This window comes from Engraulis encrasicolus, chromosome 6, assembly GCF_034702125.1.
Source record: "Engraulis encrasicolus isolate BLACKSEA-1 chromosome 6, IST_EnEncr_1.0, whole genome shotgun sequence".
NCBI lineage: Eukaryota > Metazoa > Chordata > Actinopteri > Clupeiformes > Engraulidae > Engraulis > Engraulis encrasicolus.
The window spans coordinates 25,314,414-25,340,109 of record NC_085862.1 but is presented as its reverse complement, the minus strand read 5'-3'; the positions used below and the strand labels follow the sequence as shown (position 1 = coordinate 25,340,109).

The 25,696-nt window shown below is 42.1% G+C and overlaps 2 protein-coding genes across 3 annotated transcripts in view; one reads left to right on the top strand and one right to left on the bottom strand.

The window, feature by feature from the left end:
* LOC134450952 (elastase-1-like) overlaps positions 1 to 25,696 on the top strand; it is a 176,333-nt gene that overhangs the window by 5,273 nt on the left and 145,364 nt on the right. Inside the window, exons 8-11 of one of the 2 annotated variants that reach the window (XM_063201021.1) lie at positions 753 to 889; positions 1,998 to 2,143; positions 3,568 to 3,717; positions 4,025 to 4,204. The exons of the other annotated variant lie outside the window; for it this stretch is intronic. Coding sequence (XP_063057091.1) covers positions 753 to 889; positions 1,998 to 2,143; positions 3,568 to 3,717; positions 4,025 to 4,039 — 448 coding nt within the window. The 3' untranslated portion in view covers positions 4,040 to 4,204. Of the gene's footprint in view, positions 1 to 752; positions 890 to 1,997; positions 2,144 to 3,567; positions 3,718 to 4,024; positions 4,205 to 25,696 lie in introns of those variants that run through there. 2 annotated transcript variants of the gene reach the window in all.
* On the bottom strand, positions 8,206 to 17,259 carry LOC134450293 (elastase-1-like). The gene is made up of 12 exons (XM_063200138.1): positions 17,245 to 17,259; positions 17,007 to 17,081; positions 15,319 to 15,432; positions 14,303 to 14,350; positions 13,671 to 13,745; positions 12,380 to 12,453; positions 12,128 to 12,228; positions 11,674 to 11,790; positions 10,683 to 10,819; positions 9,410 to 9,555; positions 8,587 to 8,736; positions 8,206 to 8,327 (listed from the first exon to the last, which is right to left on the bottom strand). The coding sequence occupies exons 2-12, from the start codon at positions 17,062 to 17,064 to the stop codon at positions 8,316 to 8,318; spliced, it is 1,032 nt and encodes a 343-aa protein (XP_063056208.1). The 5' UTR covers positions 17,065 to 17,081; positions 17,245 to 17,259; the 3' UTR covers positions 8,206 to 8,315.

Below are 25,696 nucleotides of genomic sequence, written 5' to 3'. Positions count from 1 at the left end.
CATTTGAAGTGGTCTGATGCACATAATAACCAAAATTGATGTGCATTACCCAAGTTAAATGGAAAATACATTAAGGTGACATTTTGGGCAATAAAATCAGGAAATGATGTCATAATGACGTCATAATATCCAATAATGACACCAAACTGATGTCATTCATAGATCTTTGGCTGAAGATCATCCCCTCCAAGTTTGGTGGTCATACGCCATTCGGTTCCAAAGTTATGAGGGGGGGGTCAAAAGAGCCCCCCCCCCGGTCCCAGGAATGCCAAAAAAGCCCGGTCTGGATAGGGTTAAAGGATAACTTCAGTCAATTTCAACATGCAGTTGTAATGCTCACTCTACCCTGGACTTGTCAGTTCCTGAGGTTTTTTTTTCTTCTTCTTCAGCCTTTTCCAAGATCCTGGTCATTGTAATGGGGCAGTGGTTTGTTTACGTTTCAATTTTTTTTTTTTTATTCATTCACAAAAATATCCAAAAGGTTATGCAACATCAGCGGACAATGAGCAAACAGCGGTACCTTTTGGGAAAATATTTGGAGTAGGCCTATGTTTAAAAAAAAAAAAAAAAAAGTAAACAAACGCTGCCCCCAATAGAATAGCTCATATCTCGGAAAGGGCTGAGTCAAAATGTGGGATCACCAGGTACTGACAAGTCAAGGGTTGCGTGAGCAATACAACAGCATATTGAAGTACAGTTTAACACAATCAAACAAATGTCTCACCTGTTGGTGTGCTGTTTTCTACCCTCAGCAACGACATTGCCCTGCTGCGTCTGTCCTCCTCCGTCACCCTAAACCGCTACGTCACTCTGGCCACCCTTCCCCCAACCAACCAGGTGCTGGGACACAACCATCTCTGCTACATCACCGGATGGGGCCGTACTTCATGTAGGTTAACCATGGGGCGGCTGAACATGAGCTGATATGGGGGAGAAATAGGGGCCCGGGCACTTTTGGCCTAAAGGGTCCCCTCATAATTAGTGCCGCAGAACTGACTTAGCGGTAGGCCCCGCACCCTCGTTGCCCCTATTTTCAGAAATGTTTAAAAAAAAAACATTTCTGAAAAAAGGGGCCCATGTGGGTGCGGTGCCCACCAGGAAATGCCCGCTATGCCAGATGGCCAGACCAGCCCTGGGGCTGAACATGTGTCTCTTTCTTTCTGTTGTGTATAATATCCCCACTGGGCCTGTCTGCAAAGAAACTTACACTAGTCAACTTTTAAACACTGACAATTATTATGATGAATTCAGGCCACTATTTTATTAAGGTTTTAGTTGTAGCCCATTTTGCTGGGATATGCCATTGCAGATTAAAGGAACAGTCCGCCATTTTTTGATTTTCGCATATTTGCAGCATTATTCATGAATGTGCATATCATTTTCCTCTCAGTTTTTCCAGTAATTAGATTTATTGGATCAGAATTATTAGCATAGTTTAGCATAATCGCTGGAAGTGAATGGGGGCATTAGCATCAAGCCACAAGTGATCACAGGATGGGATTAAATAGCTGTTTTGCACTCTGGTGAATTTTACATTGTTTTTTAAGTACTTTATAAGTACATTTGATGATGTTTTGTTTGCCCCATAGACTTGCATTGCTACATTTAATTTGGCTATACTGTTAAACTAGTCAATGTAAACACACAGACGAAAATGATATGCACATTCCTGAATAATGCTGGGAAATACTGCAAATATGTGAAAATCAAAAAAGGGTGGACTGTTCCTTAAGGCATATTTTATTCACATTTAATCACATTTATTCTCTGAGGTCTATGTACCTTAACCACTCTGCCCCCCAACTCCACTTCTACCCCCTCCTCCCTTCTCCCTCTACAACTAAGTAATTATTATTATTATTATTATTATTATTATTATTATTATTATTATTATTATTATTATTATTATTATTATTATTTTGGGAACAAACAAGATAAAAGCAGTGTGAAAATTTTGTTGAACTATTGTATCTCTGAACATCGATTATCATGTACAGCTAGAGGATCCACGTCCACTCAGCTGAGGTACGCCTTGCTTCGTACGGTGAGCCAGAGCATCTGCCGCAGCAGCAGCTGGTGGGGCAGGAGCGTCAACAACAACATGGTCTGTGCCGGAGGCAACGGCAGACAAGCTGGATGCCAAGTGAGTCTCTCTATAGCCAGTCACTCTATATTACTTAATGTTCAGTCATTCTTGGTACCATCTCATTTAATCTACTGTATATGGCAACCTGTAAATCGATCAATCAATCGAGACATCAATGTCAGCATATATCTAGACTGATAGATAGAAAGACTTAGGGCTTCCGCACACCGGCTCCGACAAAGTGCTGAGCACTGCTCCGCAAAAGTTTGATTCCATTGTTTTCAATAGAACCCTGCACACCGGCGCCGATGTCCGCGGACATTCGCAGATGTCGGATAGCGATTAGAGACAAGTTCTATTTTGTCAGCGCCGCCCATTGACTTTCAATACTATGTTCGTGTGAAATTGGGTTTGGGGGTCGGAATTGTGTCGGAAGTGAGAGTGCTCCACAGTGCTGTCGGAGCCGGTGTGCGGGAGCCCATAGCTATAGGGCGGATTAAATGAACATAGTCTACTTAGATCATAGATCATACTTACTTATATACTACAGTATGTACAGTGCACAGCAATAATGAGTACACCCCTTTTTTACAATATTTCAATAAACACAAGAGATATCTCCAGAATATGCCTAGACGAAGTTTAATAAAATATCTGTTGAACATACAACATAAACTGTGATGGAGTGACCATCACTAGGGTTGTGAGTGTGGTCTGACTGTCACATCAACGAGCCTGGCTCTTTGGTATAGTGGTCAGAGCCCCGGTTTACTACCCCAGAAGGTCTGGGTTCAAGTCCCAGCTGGGCAAATCTACTCTCCCTTCGCTACAAATGGTGTCAGAAGTGGGATGTCTACCATGAGGCCATTGGAAGCGTACCCATTATGTGTGAGCCGTAATTCCATGTGAAGGACCGCCAGGATTGGTGACCCCAGTGATGGGTGACCCCAGTGATGGGTGAAGCATTGATGATGGGGCACACTGGATCAGAGTACCGTGATGGGCAGTTGCGTGAGGGACACCATGAGTGTGTGAAGCGTACAGGTGCGCTTTCCGAAGGGGAAGGCAGTGAGATGGCGTGACCATCACTAGGGTTGTGGGTGTGTTCTGACTGTCACATCAATGAGCCCCGGTTTACTACCCCTGAAGGTCTGAGTCCTAGTCCCAGCTGGGCAACTCTACTCCACTTCGCTACATAAATAAAGTTTTATAATGTGACTTATATTTTCCAGTTTTGGGCAAATTAAGGAGGTTTAGAAATGAGTACACCCCACTGAAAGTCTCGGAGGAAAGCTACATTTTAGTAAATGAGCAAGCATTCAATCAGTCTCAGAAGAGTTTAAAGATTTACTACACATATTACTATCAAACAGTTGGGCTATAAAACAATATTTCGAGTGTGTGTGTGTGTGTGTGTGTGTGTGTGTGTGTGTGTGTGTGTGTGTGTGTGTGTGTGTGTGCGTGTGTGTGTGTGTGTATAGGGGGACTCTGGCGGCCCCTTGAACTGCTGGGTTGGCCGCAGGTATGTGGTCCATGGCCTCGCAAGCTTTGTCTCCAGCAGCGGCTGCAATGTAGCGAGGAAGCCCACTGTCTTCACCCGCGTCTCAGCCTACTCCTGCTGGATCAGAGGAGTAAGTAGCATAATCATTCTCACAAATGCATACAGAAATATGCACACATACTGTACAGATCCACTGACACGTCACACACACACGCATTAACGCACGCGCGCACACACACACACACACACACACACACACACACACACACACACACACACACACACACACACACACACACACACACACACACACACACACACACACACACACAGACATATGCATGTGCATGTGCACATGCATGCGTCTATGTTGTACTTGATTTTGGGGTGAGTATTTGTGACCTGAACTGTTGTATTTCTGTTTCTTTTTTCTCCAGATAATTGGAGCCTGAAGTCCCTCATGAAGACTTTCATGTGGGACCACATTCTCTCACAGATTCCTTCTGACATGATCCACCTTTCACCTCTTCTAATCACCATGTACAGTGCTTGAAGTGGGGGGGAACTCAGTTCCCCCACCTCTTAATTTTCATCATCAGAGTTCCTGCACTAATCTTGTGCGCCGCATTTTCACGTAATTCACTTCTTTTTGGATGATGTAATCAGACAGTTAGGGTTCCTACACTTCTTTTTTTCCACTTCAAGCACTGACCACGTAGATGTAGAAATAAAACTTTCCCTCATCAGCATTTCTTTGTGTACGACATCTATTTCTTTCAAATATCTTTGTTGCGTGCAATAGGTGTAGCATGATCAAGTACGGTATTTATTTCAGCATTATTCTTAGATACCCCTGATGAAGAAAGAGTTGAAATGTATGCCACAGTAGAGGGCAATACAATACATTGCAATACAACAAAAAAGGCAAAGTAGGTGGTAGGTTACGGACGTTTTTCCAAAATAGAACCCTTGGTAAAAGACTTGGAGCAATTAACAAATATATGGTACGGCTGGGACAAGGTGATTTGAAAGGGTTCCCCTCTAAATACATACAGTACAATATAATGGGGATGGGGACCCAATCTGAGCCCCCTATTTTATATATATATATATATTTTAATTCATTTATTTATTTATTTGTTTGGTCTTTTTGACTTTATTTATGATAAGACAGTGAAGGTTTGGCTGTTTGGCAGGGCCCATCAGTCTGTTTATTATACAGTGTCACTTGTTGCTGTGGGTAATATCCACACTCAAGTCGATTTCTCTCTTTAGCCGTGGAGGTTCGGCATAGATTATTTGTTCACACAGGCAAGGTGCATGGAGTGCTCACAAACATACTGTTGCCTAAAAACACTGATCCCACTCCCGCCCTGTAGAGCTGCTTTTATCATTGAGTTGTAAATTTGTGCCTTGACCAAAACTGTCCCTAAACCTAACCTGTCACAGGTTTGAAAAAAGGGTCCTAAGTTCCCCGGTTGCGGGGACCCAGGGACCTGGATAGCAGGGAACATAAAACCCACGGAACATAGGACGCGGGGAACATAGGGATGACCCTGTATAAAGTCATGTCCTTGCTAGCCTAGCAAGCTAAACCCCTACAGCAAAAAGCTATACAGGGGTCTAGTAAGGCTCGGTGGAAGTGCGGGTAAGATAAAGGGTTGTCTGACAAATTTCCTCTGCACTCAACGCCATGCAATAGGATGCAGCAAAACAACCAATCACGCCAAATCCCCACACAGCAAACTGTGGGGCGTGGTTGGTAATAGTTCCAGCGGGGAAGCTGTTACTTTTGATCACACAGCATGACGGGTCAGCCTTTAGCGAGTGATCATCAAATGGTAATGTGGAGTGACTTATTTGTGTCAAATACACTCACCGGCCACTATATTAGGAACACCTGTTACAACTGCTCATTGAGGCAAATTTCTGATCAGTCAATCACGTGGTGGCAACTCAATGCATTTGTGCATGTAATGGTCGAGATGATCTGATGCAGTTCAAACCGAGCATCATAATGGGGAAGAAAGGTTATTTAAATGACTTTGAACATGGCATGGCTGTCAAGCCGAAAGGGCTTGATTTCAGTATTTCAGAAATTGATCTACTGGGATATTCACACAAAACCATCTCTAGGGTTTACAAAGAATGGTATGAAAAAGAAAAAAAATGCAGTGAGCAGCGATTCTGTGGGCAAAAATGCCTTGTTGAAGGCAGAGGTCAAAGGAAAATGGCCGGACTGGTTTGAGCTGATGCAAAGCCAACATTAAGTCAAATGTCCACTCATTACAACCAAGGTATGCATATGAGAATCCCTGATTACACAGCACATCAAATCTTGAGGCGAATGGGCTATAGCAGCAGAAAAACACATTTGGTGCCACTCCTGTCAGCTAAGAACAGGAAAATGAGGCAACAATTTAGATAGCCTCACCATAAACGACATCGGGGGATCGGAAAAATGTTGCCTGGACTGATGCGTCTTGATATCTGCAACACTCAGGTGGAATGGTCAGAATTTGGCATCAACAACATAAACCCTGCCTGACATCAACGTTTCAGGCTGGAGATATAATGGCATAAGGATATTTTCTTAGCACAAATTGGGGCAATTAATACCAATTTATCTTTGTTGGAATGCCACACCAAGTATTGTTGCAGGCAGTTCTGGCAGTTCTGAAGGCAAAAGGGGGTCCAACCCAGCACTAGACAGGTGTTCCTAATGAAGTGGTCGGTGAGTGTAAGTTCATGGGGCAATTTTACATCAATCCGTAACAACATTTATTATTACTCAGCCTCTTAAAATTAAGCAAAAACTTTGATGTTGGACGTTGGAAGTTGGAACGGCTGCCATGTTTCTCTGAAAATGTTGTAACTCTCGCCCAAGCAACCCATACGTCCATTTGATTGTTGGTTATCAGACCATCTAACACAATATTTACTGTTGTTAAGAAATAACTGAAGCAGATTTAGTAATGGGCATAAACTCAAAAACACACTGATTGAATGATATAGACTGTGAGCTGCAGCCTCAAAATATGGAACCTGTTAACGAACAGGTGGCAAAGGCCACCATACCTTTTCTGAAAGCTTGGAATCTCAGCTTTCCAATGATGTATGATATTCTGTCGTCACTAGGTAGCCCGGCCTTTAATTCCACTCCTCAGGGTTTGATTGGCCTGGAAAACTTTCAACTTTCAGCCTCGCAAAACGATCACGGGTGACTAGATGGTCCATGGGAGAAAATTCAATGGGCATCTACATTTCTAGGCTAGGTCCTTGCAGTGGCCCACTTAGCACACTTGTGGTACAGGGCCCACTTAGCACACTTGTGGTATTTTTGTTTGAAGGGGCTACCTTCGCTTCAGCTCAAGTGTGTGAGGAATTCAGAGCTGCCAGGCTGTGCTGTGAAGCCCTGGATTGATGTGTTTACTGGCGGTCAGCACCGTAGTGAAACTGGTAACCTGCAAGTTTAACATCAGGCATATAATACGCCTTTATTACTGGGAAGTGTATGGCACTACCACCGGGAACCGTCTCCGTGTTGGAAACGACGCACCTCCAAGCCCTCCTGGGATACACTTCTAAGGTTAGGAGAGGTCTGTGCAGCTGCAGAGTATCACTAGCTGTTGTTCTCTTTTGAGTCTGAATGTGTGAGTGTGCAGGTGCTGCTTGTTATCATTAAGACCAGTGGCTAGAGGTTTATTATTTTTCTTTCTTCTTCTTCGTTTTGTTTGTCTCTGTTTGCCAAACCCTCCTGGGTAGCCAGCTAGTCTGATCCACTGGTTAGGAAGGCTGTTGGAAACTATATTCCTTCCCTAGCATGTCAGTGTTGTGAAGTTCGATTTATTCAAGCACCTACTGGTGAGTGTGCACTGTTGTGAAGTGTGCTCTACCCAAGAACCCAAGAGGACAAGTTGCTGTGCAAGTGTGGCTTATCTAATACACAACCGATGAGAGTACATTGTATTTTATAGCTACCAGATATTGTATTTATTCTTTTCACGTGTGATGAACAATGTCTGTTGTGGTCTGTTTAGAGTGTCCTGACTGGTTGGGCGACCATTCCATCTCAGTACAGGAATTTTATTTATTAACAAAGCAAGAAAAATAAAAGACTATTTTAGTAGGCCTACTTTTGTAAACACTCTTTTGAAGGGTTCTCCTTACTCTCTATTGTCTTTTGTAGTAACATAAGGGGTGGCGTAGTCTGTGCACAGTTAGGGGCACTACAGCTAATAGTTGCACTGTGTTGGATGGTGGCCAGAGTAGGTAACTGCAACTATGCTGCTCATCCAAACTGTGCTGCCTATTGCCAAATTTGATCTTTTCATGAATATTTACAAAGTAATAAACTAGTATTTAATAGTATGACCAAAGTATAGAATGTTTTCCAACTTCTGGAAATTAAAAATGGCGGACCATGGAGAAGATGTTTGAAAAGTGCCATTTTCCCATACAGTGTACATTTCAACTCTTTCTTTATCAGGGTGTCTTTGAATAATGCTAAAATAAATATCTTACTTGACCATGATAAACCTCTGCCTGCCCCTGTCAACAGAGACTATACTGCACATAAGAAATATATATTTGAAATAAATAGATGTCGTACACAAAGAAATGCTGATGAGTTTTATTTCTACATCTACGTGGTGATTAGAAGAGGATAAGGATCATGTGAGAGGACATGTAGTCCCACATCATCGTCCCAAGTCTTCATGAGGGACTTCATCCAATGATCTGGGGGGAAAAGAAACAGAAATACAAAATTTCACGTCACAAATACTGACCACAAATCAATCATCAACCTACAACAGTTTGTGTGGCGCACACACGTGTACTGTATGTATGTGTGTGTGTGTGTGTGTGTGTGTGTGTGTGTGTGTGTGTGTGTGTGTGTGTGTGTGTGTGTGTGTGTGTGTGTGTGTGTGTGTGATGGTGTCTACGTATATGTGTGCATATTTCTGTGTGCATGTGTGTGTATGATTATGCTACTTACTCCTCTGATCCAGCAGATGTAGGCTGAGACGCGGGTGAAGACAGTGGGCTTCCTCGCTACATTGCAGCCGCGGCTGGAGACGAAGCTGGCAATGCCGTGGACCACATACTTGCGGCCAACATAGCAGTTCAAGGCTCCACCGAAGTCCCCCTACACAACACAACACAACACAACACAACACAACACAACACACACAACACAGAGCATTTGATGTGTATCAGGATTTGATGTGATGGTGTATTAAACATATACACATACAGTATATGCATGTAGGCCTATATACACTGGCACCTACATACTCACAAATGTGATCCTGTAAGTGCATACATGCAGTACAAACACTGCACCTCCGTGTATGAATAGTAATTTATTATTTATGTTAGACTGCCTTATTATTATAACTATACCCTATAACAAATTAATAAATTATTAATTAAATGCTGGCAACCAGGTGATAAGCGGAATAACGGCCTTCGAGGCGTCCCGATATCAACGGAAAATGGACTTGGCAGAAGTGAAGGCTGCACTGTCTGTCTTTTAGAACGCTTCCGCCTCGTCCATTATTTCCCTTGATATCGGGACACCTTGTTGGCCGTTATTCTTTACATAATGGACACCTGCTCAGCCAATCAGAAGATATTCCGTCTGCTCACCGGGTGATGCTAAAGTGTAAGCTAACATTGATGTCTAAATTGATTGACAGGCTGCCATATGCAAATACCAGAGGGTGGGAGTCAGGTAAGCCATACAGCCTACTGGAGATATAAGGAAGTGGTACCAAGAATGACCAAACATTGAATGTAGAGTGACTAGAGAGACTCACGTAACATCCAGCTTGTCTGCCGTTGCCTCCAGCACAGATCATGTTGCTGTTGACGCTGCGACCCCACCAGTAGCGGTTGCGGCAGATGTTCTGTCTCACCGTACGCATAGTCGCATACCTCATTACGTTGGAGTTGCGACCCCTAGCTGTACACAAATACTTGATGTTCAGAGGCACGTAGTTCAACAACCATTTCACACAGACTGTATCTTGTTTGTTTCCAAAACAGAAATAAATCGTGTCTTAATCTGCAATGGCATATCCCAGCAAAATAGGCTACAATTTAAAGATTAATAACATAGCGGCCTGAATTTAACAAAATAATAAACAGTGTTTAAAAACTGAATAGTGTAAGTTGGTAAATAAGGAGTGTTTGCAGACAGGCCCATTTTGGGTATGGTTATATGGGGGTATGGTTACAGACCCTCCTCAAGGTCAAGTAGGCCAGTCACACTTCCCCACCACACCTTCAAAGACACAACAACCCAACCAAAGAAGCGTATAGGAGAGAAAGATTCTTCAGACTTGTTCTTTTCCCGTATCCATGTGATGTCGGGTGAACGCCCCTTTGGAGTCTTGAGGTTGAGAATAAATGGAGTTCCCTTAGCGCTGTAGATGATGGTAGCGCACATCTTGGGCAAACACCACAAAAAGAGAAGAGGAAGGAGGGGACAACGCCCCTTATGAGACCGAATTTGAGCACACTCCTTTGCATTGGATGGGCGGAGTTTGGGATATCTGTCTCTCCTATACCATTCTTTGACCCTACCCACTCTCAGGCAGGTTTCATACACTGGTCTCAGTGGCCTAACACTAACACTTAAAGGTGCACTGTGTAAGATGGTGGCCAGAGTACAGCAGGTATTGCAACTACACTGTTCAGAGAAATTGTGCTGTCTACTGCCAAATTTAATTTTTTCATCAATATTTACCAGTTAATGAACTAATTTACTAGTATGATCAAAGTACATTGAGTATTTAGCTAAAAATGCCTATTTCTAGAAATTGAAAATGGCGGATCATGGAAAAGATCCCCGTTTTCATGTATGAAAGTGCAATTTTTCCCAGTCATAGTGAATACATAGAATTTAATAGTGGTGGTAAGTATTCATGAAAAAGGTAACATTAGTGAATGGGCAGCATGAATTATGTAAATAAACAACTAAAAATATTACACAGTGCACCTTTAGCCAAAGCCAAGATCAATCTGCCTTCTCCTTGGCGGAGGTAACCAAAAGAAAGAGGCCCATGTTCACCCCCCTGGTTAACCTACTTGCAGTACGGCCCCACCCGGTGATGTAGCAGAGATGGTTGTGTCCCAGCACCTGGCCGGCTGGTGGCAGAGGGGCCAGAGAGACATAGGTGCCCAGGGTGACGTAGGAGGACAGACGCAGCAGGGCAATGTCGTTGCTGAGGGTAGAAAACAGCACACCAACAAGTCAGGCCAATGATTTGATTGTGCTAAACTGTTGTATGTTGCAGCAGGGAAGTTTATTTTGACACACTTAAAGGCACCATGTGCGATATTTCTGTTTTCTTTAAGTGTTCTTGTGCTCAAAGGATAATTAACTCCGCCAAGGAGGTTATGTTTTCGGTCACGTTGGTTTGTCTGTCTGTCTGTTTGTTTGTCTGCCAGCAGGATAACTCAAAAACGAATGCACGGATTTTGACAAAACTCTGTGGAGTTGTTGGAAATGACCCAAGGAACAAGTGATTCAATTCTGGTGGTCATCCGGATCACAAACCGGAAACAGGACCTTTTTAAAGAGTCTTCACCATTGCTAGCCTAGGAATCTAGATGCCCCTAGTGACCGCAAATTGAATTGTGGGACAGGGCGAAACATTGCAGTTTCCAACTCCACAAAAAGAAGGCAGAAAGACTTCAAATGAAAATAGGGTGTAACATGGTCAAATGTTCTATCAAACAGCTTCCTTGGCGGAGGTCTGCGCTCTCTGAGTGCATTTCTAGTTGGTTAGGACATTGCACGCTGCATGTGACAAGTGAAGTCAAGTCAAGTCAGCTTTTATTGTCACTTTCATCATATGCACAAGACATACAAGGAAAAATGAAATTACGTTTTCTCTCTATACCATGCCAGGACAAGACATATACAAACTGACTTAAAGTGCAGACAGGACAGGTAACAGTGATGAACTGGCAACAAAGGACAATAATAAATACAGTATAAATGAACATTTTACATTGAACATTTAACATTGAACATGTAACAGAGGTAGGATAAGATAAAGAAAGACATACTGACCCACGAGTCAGACTATTTCTCCATTGAGGATGGCGATAGATGCGCCTCACACTCAGCATCTCGCCCCCGCATTGGTTGAGGTTCTTTTCACCAACAACCACACGATAGGCCCTGCGGCTGCAAAATAATGATGATGATGATGATGATTGTTATTAATAATCGGCCTCCATGTGTCTATATGCAATGTGTATTTTTTTGTAATATAATATAGCCTAACTAATTCACATTCGACACGATCAAATGATATTCCCTATATTGTATATCTCCTATGCACTTTGTGTTTGTGTTGTATAATGGACTATGTCGTTGTAAGTCAAATATATATTACAATATTACATTAATATATTGTATTGTAAAACTGATGTCTGGCCTTTCATTCTTCCAAAATTGACAGCTGATTGAAGTGATGGCATTTAGCAAGTGCACAGCTAGCCATGTTACTCTGTAGACCTACTGGCGCACGCATGAAGCAGCGGTCAGCACCCAGTTCCTCTTGACCAGCACGCCTCCACACAGATGTTTGAAGGTACTGCCAGACCTGTACTGCAGAGACACCTGAGAGAGACACCAGGGGCTGAGGAGAAGCTCATGCAGTTACACTTTAAATGGCAGTCACAAATAGCTAGTCATGAGAGAGAGAGAGAGAGAGAGAGAGAGAGAGAGAGAGAGAGAGAGAGACTTTGGATTTGGACTAAAAATCAGCTACCTGCCATCTAACCCAACGGCCGGAGACGACGGCGCCACCAACAACCCTCTTCTGGATAGGAGCCTTGGCCTCAGCTGGTACCACAGAGACAGCAACAGAAAACAAATTAATGCAAGGGGTGAATTCAGGTAAATTGGTGCACTTTTTTGCATTTAAGTGGATGGCCCAAAGTGGCCCAATTATTACTTGAATTCACCATAATACTCCTAATAAATAGCAACTTTAGGTAGCCGTAGCCTAATGGTTGGGCTGGTGTGTACAGATACCAACTCTAGTGCCTCTTTTCCACTGCCGGTTTTCTGGTAGGGCTACAGGTCGACACAGCACGACTCGGCTGCCATTTTTATGGTTTGGTTTGTATGGCTTTATGATTGAGCTGTGTCGTGCCTATTCGAGAAGCAGAAAGTGGCAGCCGAGTCACGCTTTGTTAAGCTGTAGGCCTACCAGAACACTAGCAGTGGAAAAGAGGCATAAGTAGCCGTGGCCTAATGGTTGGGCTGGTGTCTACAGATAGCAACTCTAGGTAGCCGTAGCTTAATGGTTGGGCTGGTGTCTACAGATAGCAACTCTAGGTAGCCGTAGCTTAATGGTTGGGATGGTATCTAGTAACTCTAGGTAGCCGTGGCCTAATGGTTGGGCTGGTGTCTACAGATAGCAACTCTAGGTAGCCGTAGCCTAATGGTTGGGCTGGTGTCTACAGATAGCAACTCTAGGTAGCCGTAGCCTAATGGTTGGGCTGGTGTCTACAGATAGCAACTCTAGGTAGCCGTGGGCTGGTATCTCACACTCATCCATACTGATGTGCACTTACTGAGCAATGCACCTAACCTTACAGTGTTCCAGGAACTGTGACAAATGCCCTGTACCTAAATAACTATAACTAACTTCAGAAGATAAAAGCAACTTCTAAATGTCATGTAATGTAAAAAAAAAACTGCAATGCCCTGACTCATCCCTATAGACACCTGAGGATATGCTATAGTGGTAACACTTTATTTTAGGGATACATCTATTAGCAGTAATACATACAATAATGCTTGCATAAGTAACTTGTAAGGCATACTAAGCAAATGCTAAGGCCTACTAGGTCCTTACTAAGGTTAAATTGGTAATGAATCCCTTATTGTGCATGTACAAGACATTTGCGAACAAATGTTTGATTTTGCTTTGTACATGAGTTACAAGTTACTTATACAGGAACATTGTACGTATTAGTGCTAATAGATGTATCCCTAAAATTAAGTGCTACCACGATAGTGTACAAGAGGCTGCCACGTGCCAAGGTACCCACCTGGCTCACCCTCAGCACTCAGGACCTCAGCATCCAGGAGCTCAGCATCTTCCTCCTCCCCCAGCCCCTTCACACCTGAACACATTTCACAAAAACTGAAGATTACGCTCAGAGAGAGAGAGAGAGAGAGAGAGAGAGAGAGAGAGAGAGAGAGAGAGAGAGAGAGAGAGAGAGAGAGAGAGAGAGAGAGCGAGCGGCGGAGAGAGAGCAGGGAGCAGCGTCAGCTGAACTAATGCTATACAGGGGCACAGTAGGGCACCGAGATGTAATGTGAGCATGTGAAGCATGCAGACAAAATGTCCTATTTTGTGCACATTCTGTTGTTTACTCCGTATGCTAAACTTCAGCTTAATTCCAAGGTGGCAAGGTTGTTGGTTTTGTTTTTTACTTTTTTAACTCGTACCGGGGCACAGCAAATCAATACCCAGGCACGTGCCCCTGTGAAATATACGGCCCTGAGAGAGAGAGAGAGAGAGAGAGAGAGAGAGAGAGAGAGAGAGAGAGAGAGAGAGAGAGAGAGAGAGAGAGAGAGAGAGAGAGAGAGAGAGAGAGAGAGAGAGAGAGACAGAGACAGAGACAGAGACAGAGACAGAGAGAGAGATAGAGAAGGGGAGGGGGGGGGGCAGGCTTACCAAGAAGATCTTCCTGAGTAGCAATGTTCACATCCGCATCTGATCCAACTATGCAGTAAAAAAACATAAAAATGTTTAAATAAAACCACTGTCTGCAAAGATTATCCTGGCGATGCCATCCAATGTACTTACACCCAAAGATTTTGGCTCCGCACATAGTCTGGCGAAAGCCTCCTAGCTCGGTTCACACACTGTACTGCCAATCAGCAAACAGTTAAGAGTGGTAACGCAGAACTCACCTGCAGAGTCTGTTACTGATTGGTTAAGGTAACACTATTCACACTTTTGTCTTGTTATTTGTGTGGCAACACTATATTGTAACAGTCAATAACAATAAAATTAACAATAAAGCACAATTTGAATTTTAATTCCAATGAATTAAATGGCAGAGTAAGCTCAGACCATCTCCCACCCTCCATGGAGACGGATTTCTCTTAGCTTTTGCCAGACTGTTTGATGGAGTCAACAGTAGGTATTCGCTCAGGTTAGACAAAGATAACTAACAGATAGACTAGCCTGGTTTTACCAGACCACATTAATTATAGCATAATTCATTTTTGGTCTGGATCCTCGATGCCCTGGAGCGCTTGGGTGGAAGGAGCTGGCTTAATGAGTTGACCTGCTCTGACCAATCACTGACAGTCGATGTTCATGACATACGTAGATGTTATTATGCACCCAAGTGCATTCGCTTATTGGCCGGCCGTCTGGTAGCCGGCTAAACCCTCCCCAGAGAAGCGTAATCAGACCATTTGTGAAGACCATTTGTGTGGCGTCTAGTGCTATGCCCCCCACATTTGGGCTTACATTGCCCATGGGGATACCGTTTCGAGTCCTGTCTACTCTCACACTGTCCTGTAATAATAAAGGACAAATAGCCCCCCAAAAATACAAAAATAAAACAAAATGAATGGTCTGGCCTGTCGGGCTACAGGTAGACTGGCCAACATGCTCAATCGAGTCAAAATCGTTAAAAAAAAGTTGAAAAAAAAAGTGACTGCGAGGCAGAAGCCCACCTGGAGTGTCCACAGGAGCCTCCTCCTTATTGGCTGCATGCTCATCTGTCACCAGCTGATTGGCTGCATGCTCATCGGTCACCTTCTGCTGCTTCACCTCCTTGCCAACTGGACCTTAGGGGATGACCAAAAGTAATAATTATCAAGACGGAATACCTGCAATTACACGACTACGCCACTAGGGGAATTCCGCCCCTAGAAATATACCTGGATTTAAGGCAAACGCAAGTTCTTACAGACTGGGACAGAGACGTGGATTTCTTGTGCAAAAATAACATTCTTTTTCTTTATTGATACAAAACACATTCAACATCCAGACCGCCAATATAAAATAAAAGACAGACTAGAATGGTGGCCTAGGCCTACTAGACAGGAAATTGTGCCAGGGCCAGGCTAACAGGGCGGGCTGCCAGTTAAGGATAGAGCTAGATGTGTTGTCACCTCTTGTGCTCAGAGACAAATGGCCTATGTCGAAGCACACAGCACACACGGCACACACACACACACACATAGGCGTACTAGCTAAGCAAGTGATTCAATCAGTTTGGCTACCCACGCTAAGCAAGTGATTCAATCAGTAATGTATGGCTACCCACCACTACACAGGTGAGAATTCACGCTCACACAACTAGGCTACTAATAATTCACACTAGGGCTCTCTACTACTGGGGCCTGCCCTGCGAGCATGAGCTAGTTGGCAACAGAAACAAAATACAGAGAGTAGGCGGTCGGATAAAATAACAACAAAACAACAAACAGAATGCTAAAATCACTATGGGCAAAACAGCGGCGAACAGTGCCTATGACCCTCGATGGTACCCTCTCAACATCAGTGGATGTTGCGCACAATAGACTCCGTGTGCCACGGGACCTGGCTGCCCTCAAACATTCACAGAGGGGGCATTGGTCTCGGTAGGCTGGAACCAGTCAAACCTCAGCCTACCCAGCAACACTCACAGCACAGAACACAAACAAATCCGGGAGAGTTCCAGCGAGTCTACCCATTCTGGCTGTTTTTATAAAACTGATGCCTTAGCCACCATTAACTGGCTAGACAATTAGCGGCCAGCTGTCCGATGACATCACCGGCTATGGAAGCTGTCAAGGGACAATCTTGTAACAGTGACAGTCCCACCTGTTACATTAAGATGCTGCTCTGCTGCCAAACACACAAGATGGCCACAAAGACAAACACACAGAATAATAATGAAGGAGGAAGTGGAAGGGTGTTTTGAGGTTTTGACATTGAGGCAGGCAACTGGCCTACTGCAGGTCTTTTCATAGAGTCTGCAACAGTAAACTGTATAGCTCTTACAGAACCTATCAGCTCAAAGGAGTTTTTCCTGACGATCCAATTGCCTCCCTAGTGCACAGATCAATACGGTGCCATCCTTACCACCACATAGCCTTGAATGTATGATCTGTGTTTGAATTGGTTCAACATTGTTTTGGGTGATCAGTCTAAAATAAGAGAATTACATTACATTACATTACATGACATTACATGACATTACATGACACTACATTACACTCAACTGGTGCTTTTATCCAAAGCATCTTACAGTTATTTACAGGGTTCTGGTTACAGTCCCTGGAACAATGTGGAGTTAGGTGCTTTGCTCCGAATGACGACCTTGTGATTTATGATATAGCAGTGGTGCAGAACAATTGAGTCTCAGTTCACTTACCTGCCATGCTCATGGCAAAGAGAGCAAAAATGATGGAGAGAACGGGCAAAATCCTCATGATGATGCTGGAGTAATCTATAATCAGACACAGAAGCACACGTACACAGACAGCATCATACTACATGGCGGTGTACAGTAGACTAGAAGTGAGTATAAAGTTTAAGAATAAAGTTGAAGTTTTAAGATGTTTATACATGATATAAACAGAGGAGTGCGGATCAGCTGCAGGTGTACTTACCCACTGATGAGACCCACAGATAGAGTACACTTCAGCGAACTGATAACTGGGACAAAGTCACAGACACTTTTATAGGCATTTTCGAGACAGTGTGCACATCATGTGAGTAAACATGTTTATGAAAATTAAGATGCATACACATCTCAATGACACAATGACAAATAGACGTTGTGCGCTGACTTTGAAACTGATCATGTTTGATAAACTGAGAACACACCCAAGCACGCACGCACGCGCACACGCACACACAGCAGATGAGATATTACACACACATACTGTAGGCCCATGCAATACATTGGGTTATAATTCCACTGCATTGTAGGGTACAAGTCTTAATAATCATTGCGATGTTGTTATGATGGAGTTGAATGTTTTCAGCACGGAGTGACTGGGCCTGCCTGCAAGGGCCCATCTGTACAAGAACGCAATGTAATTGTGGGCGACCATGTTTCAACACACTTACAGTATATATCAGGTGGTTTTATCCAAGGCAATTGAGTTGCTTAGGTAGGCTACAAGACATTGGTAACAGTCCTCGGAATAATGGTTATGTTTTCGGTCGTGTTGGTTTGCCTGTTTGTCTGTCTGTCAGCAGGATAACTCAAAAGGTCATGAACGGATTTGGATGAAATTTTGTGGAGTTGTTGGAAAGGTTTGAATCCCATAGCATCACACACACACACACACTTAAATAATTTTACGTAATTGGGATAAAACTATTTGAAATAGAACTATTTTGGGAAAAGATGATATGATTCACAAGGATATGGTGCTTTCAAGGCCTTATTTGCTATGATGATATTGATCCTTCTTATTGGCCTGATATCTGATAGTGAACTGATATTGTAATAGAGCCATGCTTCCCTGTTCCTGGCAAATATTACCAGTAACCACCTCTACATCCTTGGTATCCAAACCAAAGGCCCGCGGGCCAAATCCGGCCTGGGCATGGCCGAACATTTGGCCCTCCATGAGGTCAGAACAAATGAAAACATAAATGTGTGTGATTTTCGATAACTAAAACTTCAGTGGCTCATATCTCTCCAAAGCATTTACAGAGAGCTAGATCTTATACTAACAGTCTCATAACAGACACGTTTACATGAGACATTTAATTCGGAATTAACTCACTTTAATTGTGAATAAAGCTTGATTCCACTTTGAAAACTTCATGTGAACACTTCACAATTCAGAATTAAATGAAAGCTCAAAGGAAACTCGGCAGAACTATTTAATTTGGAATTATTAATTCGGAATTAAAATCGTCATGAAAATGTAGGGATTGACAAGAACGGAAAGTGGAAAAGCGAAAATCTGTTCTCTGTCCTGACATTTAACTTGTTTCTCATTGGGTAGGGGCGTTGGTTTGGCCCACAGCCTCACTTGCACTACATAATGCCCTTGGAGAAAAAGAATTGGAGACCACGGCTCTACTTTTTAGTGGTATGGTCCTCTCTTGGTGTTGTTTGCACTGGAAGAAGACATGTACAGTCAGAGGCAGGACATCAAATCAGATGGCCTATTATTAGCTGGCCCAAAACATGAAGTTTGGTAGCAAATACAGAGATGATGGACAATTATACGTAAATATGAAAGAATGAACAAATCTTTTAAGGTGATTATTTGATATTTGCACTGACTGTTTGAACAGCTTAGGCCTATACCTATTTTATAATACCAGTGACTGAATATTGTCGTGCTTGAAGAGCATAGACATATAGAGACCTTTGTCTTGAATTTTGACTTGGACTTAAGGTCTTCGGCCTTGTCTTGCTGTGCCGTATGTGGGATTGTTTCGGGAGTCTGGGACAATACAATTTCTAAATGTGCTGTATGTCAAAATATGAAAGTGAGATGATGTCAATTTGCTACATCATTACATTCTTTGGGACAAAGTTGAGTATTTTATGGCCTTTATGGTTTTGATTAACACAATACAGATTCAGTTCAAAATGTAGGCTACATAAACTCTGTCAAAGGTGCACTGTGTAGAATGATGGCCAGATTAGAATGGGTACTGCCACTATGCTGCTCATTGAAAATGTGCTACCTATTACCAAATTTGATCTTTTCATGAATATTTACTAAATAATAAACCAATATTTAAGTAAGTTTTGCAGTTAAAAATGTATATTTCTGGACATTCAAAATGGCGGACCATGGAGAAGATCCCCCTTTTAATGTGAAAAGTGCAATTTTCCCAGTCATAATGAATACTTAGAATTTGGTGGTGGTAGTAAGTACCGTATTCATGAATAAGGTAACATTCGCGAATGGGCATGAATTCTGGAAATAAACAACAAAAAAATATTACACGGTGCACCTTTAAAGCAGAGAAATAGAAAACAGTTATATACAGGTAACACATCTATACTCCATTGTACTCCTACTCGTCTTTCCTGTCCCGATATCAGTGGCCATGTTACTTCTTATCCCAATTTATATTCACACAGTGTTCTCAAATTTCATTTTTTATTTATTGTTCCACTGTGAATAAAATTTGGCCTCCTGTCATTTGGATTCAGACTTGTAATCCACTTTCTATGCATTTTACACTCAGTGCCAAACTGTTGTAGAATTATAGTTGTATATACCGCTTTATTTCTCTGAAACAACAACCCTCTTCAATGCCCACACAAAAACACACACACACACACACACACTCACACACACACACACACACACACACACACACACACACACACACACACACACACACACACACACACACACACACAGACACACACACACACACACACACACACACACACACACACACACACACACACACACACACACACACACACTTAAATAATTTTACGTAATTGGAATAAAACTATTTGAAATAAAACTATTTTGGGAAAAGTTGATGATATGATTCACAAGGATATGGTGCTTTCAAGGCCTTATTTGCATCATGTTCGTGTGAATGTATTTGTGTGCTAAGGAGTATGAATTACCATGTTATTGATCCTTCTTACTGGCCTGATATCTGATAGTGAACTGATATTGTAATAGAGCCATGCTTCCCTGTTCCTGGCAAATATTACCAGTAACCACCTCTACATCCTTGGTATCCAAACCAAAGGCCCGCGGGTCAAATCCGGCCTGGGCATGGCCGAACATTTGGCCTGCCATGAGGGCATAACAAATGAAAACATAAATGTGTGTGATTTTCGATAACTAAAACTTCAGTGCCTCATATCTCTCCAAAGCATTTACAGAGAGCTAGATCTTATACTAACAGTCTCATAACAGACACGTTTACATGAGACATTTAATTCGGAATTAACTCACTTTAATTGTGAATAAAGCTTGATTCCACTTTGAAAACTTCATCTTAACACTTCACAATTCAGAATTAAATGAAAGCTCAAAGGAAACTCGACAGAACTATTTAATTCGGAATCATTAATTCGGAATTAAAATCGTCATGAAAATGTTGGGATTGACAAGAACGGAAAGTGGAAAAGCGAAAATCTGTTCTCTGTCCAGACATTTAAAGGTGCCGGTATGCTTGCTGCAGGATACGCGAGCGCGTGCACGATTCGTTCATGAACGCGTTAACATGCGTGTTTAATGTCCATTTCGCGCGCCTTGGACACGGCAGCCAAATGCGTGCGTCAGGTACAATATCTTCAAACTCGCTGGGGGCGATCATAAGAAAGACTGCGCAGTTCCACGCGTGTGCTTTATATGAAAACGACAATGGCAGCAACTTTTAAGAGCGTCTCATTGAGTTTGTCCGAAATTTCAAACATTTGTGATCATACTTCCATGTTGCACTTTGAAAAAGGAGCATGCACATACAGGAGTAGTAGCAGTATCCTTTCCTTGCTCAGGGAGTCCCTCTTTTTGTTTTGTTGTTTTCCTTGCCATCTGTGTTCCCAATTTCCACATCCCAATGCTGCGTGCTCTCTGCCCCCTGGATGATACCGCCAGTATTTTGCGTCTTGGTCAAGCAAGCATGTGCTGTCGGTTGCTCGCGGTGACGCGCGTAATTTACAGCTCGCAGCAAGAATACCGGCACCTTAACTTGTTTCTCATTGGGTTGGGGAGTTGGTTTGGCCCACAGCCTCACTTGCGCTACATAATGCCCTTGGAGAAAAATAATTGAAGAGTTCAGATGCAAAACCCCCTAACTCCATTTCTGAAGACCTGCACTTCTATAGTTTTAGAGAACCCTGTTGTTGGTTTGGTTTACATTCATGTACTTGATATTACATATAAATAGTTATATTACATAAATAAAATTAAAACGATGTAATTTTGATCGCTTTGTATTAAATAAAAATGAATTAAGATTATTTTCTGAAAAGGCACTTAGGGGGTTTTGCATCTGAACTCTTCAATTGGAGACTACGGCTCTACTTTTTAGTGGTATGGTCCTCTCTTGGTGTTGTTTGCACTGGAAGAAGACATGTGCAGTCAGAGGCAGGACATCTAATCAGATGGCCTATTATTAGCTGGCCCAAAACATGAAGTTTGGTAGCAAATACAAAGATGATGGACAATTATACGTAAATATGAAAGAATGAAGAAATCTTTAAGGTGATTATTTGATATTTGCACTGACTGTTTGAACAGCTTAGGTCTATACCTATTTTATAATACCAGTGACTGAATATTGTCGTGCTTGAAGAGCATAGACATACAGAGACCTTTGTCTTGAATTTTGACTTGGACTAAAGGTCTTCGGCCTTGAATAAGGTAACATTCGCGAATGGGCATGAATTCTGGAAATAAACAACAAAAAATATTACACAGTGCACCTTTAAAGCAGAGAAATAGAAAACAGTTATATACAGGTAACACATCTATACTTCATTGTACTCCTACTCGTCTTTCCTGTCCCGATATCAGTGGCCATGTTATTTCTTATCCCAATTTATATTCACACAGTTTTCTCACATTTCATTCTTTATTTATTGTTCCACTGTGAATAAAATTTGGCCTCCTGTCATTTGGATTCAGACTTGTAATCCACTTTCTATGCATTTTACACTCAGTGCCAAACTGTTGTAGAATTATAGTTGTATATACCGCTTTATTTCTCTGAAACAACAACCCTCTTCAATGCCCACACAAAAAACCACACACACACACACACACACACACACACACACACACACACACACACACACACACACACACACACACACACACACACACACACACACACACACAGGCTGCAAACTGCCAGCGGGAAAATTACAAACACATTCGATTCCAGGGAAGAAGATGAGTAAATATTATTATAGTATTAGTATATTGTTTCAGAGCGATCAGAAAAATGTGTGTGCATAATGCCGTATCAATCAGCCAAAGAGTAACTACATATATGGAATACAATGCCATTCCTCTTTCATGTGGTTTGTTTGAGACAACACAACAGTGGATTGGAAGTGAAATTCCAGGATGATGAAGCCTACCGCTTGTGTTTGCCTCTATCTCTCATGCAGCTCAAGATGACAGGTATAGAAAGTTTTTGTTTGTCATGTGAAAATGCTTCTTTACTGCCCACTGCTTAATCACTTGATATCACTTGAAGAACACAAGGGCTGTCACAAACATGGCCGGAACTACCATTGAGGACACAGAGGTCATGCCCACGGTATTTTTTTTCAGTAACGTAAAATGTTATCTATGATGAAAATGTATTTTTATTTATGATCAACAATGATAAATTCAGTCTGTATACGCCACCTAATTTATCCTCAAGGCAATGATTGATGAAAATAAACTTAAGTGTGACTGAATTGCTTTAAGCATTGTAAATGTGCAACACACAGTATTTGACCTCAGTATTTGAAAATGTCTGGTTACGGCCCTGGTCACAAACTCTCACATCAATGACTAATGTACTGTACTTATCAATTACATTACACTTAGTGTGGACACTTTATTGTTTTTAAAATCCAAAACGACTTGGGAGTTATTATATTTTAATGGATCTTCATTTACCTAGGAAGGTGCCATTGACATCTTACTGTAACTCTCATCTTTGAATGAGGCGACAGAGGAGGCAATAGAATGCAAGAGAAATGCAGTAGAATACATACTGTATGCTATGCAATCATACACAAACTATACAACCTTGTCTTTTGCAGGAAGCTCAATTAATCCAGAAAGACTGCCGGCTGATGGACATTATACAGTATTTATTTATTTATTTTATTTACATCAGACACAAAACAAAGCAGTAAAATTACATAGCAATACAAATTAAGACAATAAAAATAAGAATTAAAACAAAAGACAAACAAAGTTAATAAGCATGTTATTGGGCACTTGTAAGGGTATTACTACCTGCTTACTAGTGACTATAAATGCTTATTAGAAGAACCTTATTATAAAGCGTTACCTGCTTTTCTTATACCTACACCATAAGTGGGCAGTATACATGGGTGTACAGAAGGCTTTAAACAGAGAGCATTTGAGAGGGCACATCTTAAACTTGCGAAGTAACATGTTTGCCTGGACATATAGTTTACGTCGTTGGCAGCAGGGCTCTAAATTAACTTTTTCCACCACCAGCCAATTTGGCTAGTAGACATTTTTTCTTACTAGCCAAATGGAAGGTCAACTAGCCATTTTTTTTATCTCACCAAAATAAACCATGCGTTAATTATGTTGCTTTTAATTATTCCATTAAACTATATCCTCAACACAGATAAACAATATAAACATTATACTCAACATATTTCACTGTTCAGTTTATTCTATAATTATTTAGTAATTATTTTTATTACCTGCATTTTCATTATTTTTTATTCAATTTCCTCTGAAAACAGTGAATTGCATCACACATGCCTCTCACATACCAGACCTACGCTGGACCATATACTACAGACAGCCAAACACTAGCCTATTACACCATCACTCAAACCTCACATGCAGTATAGGCCTACACCTCACACAAAAACAGCATGCCTTCAACACACATGTTGCACACATACCAGACTTTCAACATGCACTAGCCAAACACACACAACCAAACACTACAAAACCTCATATCCCCCACACAGTATCACTTAAACTTCACACACTAGGCCAAATGCCATGGACAATGCACAGAAGAGAGGGGTGGGGAGGAGAAGAGGAGGACACACACACACACACACACACACACACACACACACACACACACACACACACACACACACACACACACACACACACACACACACACGCACACGCACACACACAGCCAACTCAGTGCGATGTGTATGATGTCTGCATTGTGTGTTTCTTTATGCTGCTGCTGCTGCTGCTGCTTCACACCTTTAGGTTCCTGCAGGATTAATACTTGCTTCACTCTAATATCATGCGCTTGGAATGACAATAATTAGGCGACGCTATGTCTAAACTAGAAGACATCCAATAACATCACGGAGACCACCAGCTTACTTTGCTACTTTCATAGCGTCTTTTGTTACCGTTTTTTTTTTTTCTTTTTCACCCGTCCAAAACCTACAAAACCGAAGTAATCCGCGCTAGTCCGCTCATTGAAAATATTTGATCAACAGTAGTTCCAGCGCGGGCATCTAACACGCAGTCAATGAATGTGAAGCTGCGTTATTGTGATTAACGGCCAGCCAATGGGTGTGAGCTACATCATGACGGTAGGCCTAATGTTCATGGGTAATGTAGGCGCCGTTTTACGTTCATCAGACGGCAGTCAGCCACAGATCTGTGCTGGCAGCGGTTTTGACGTTCGGGCGCGCGCTAGAGTCTACCGGCCAATTTGGCTAGTGGATGATTTTTTCTACTAGCCAAAATTGATTTTCACCCGCATTTGGCGTGTTGGCGTGCGTTAATTTAGAGCCCTGGTTGGCAGTATATGTCACGATCATCACTGAGATCATCTGAAATTATATGACCAAGGTACTTCACTTCCTTATAGCCAATAAGAGGGCTATCACACAGATAGAAAGCAGGGAATGTCATCGTATCCTCTTTATCCAGATCACATTGTTCCTGGATCACTAAGAGGTAAAATGAACATGGTTCCTGGATCACTGAGAGGTAAAATGAACAGTGGTCCTGGATCATTGTGATTGGTAAAATAAACAATGGTCCTGGATCACTGTGATTCGTAAAATAAAATTTGCTCCTGGATCATTGTGATCTGTAAAATGAATAATGGTCCTGGATCATTGTGAGAGCAGTAAAATGAACAATGGTCCTGGATCGCTGTGAACGGTAAAATGAACATTGTTCCTGGATCACTGAGAGGTGAAATGAACATCGTTCCTGGTTCATTGTGAGAGGTAAAATGAACAATGGTCCTGGATCATTGTGATTGATGAAATAAACAATGGTCCTGGATCACTGTGATTCGTAAAATAAACTTCGGTCCTGGATCATAGTGATCTCTAAAATGAATAATGGTCCTGGATCATTGTGATTGGTGAAATAAGCAATGGTCCTGGATCACTGTGATTCGAAA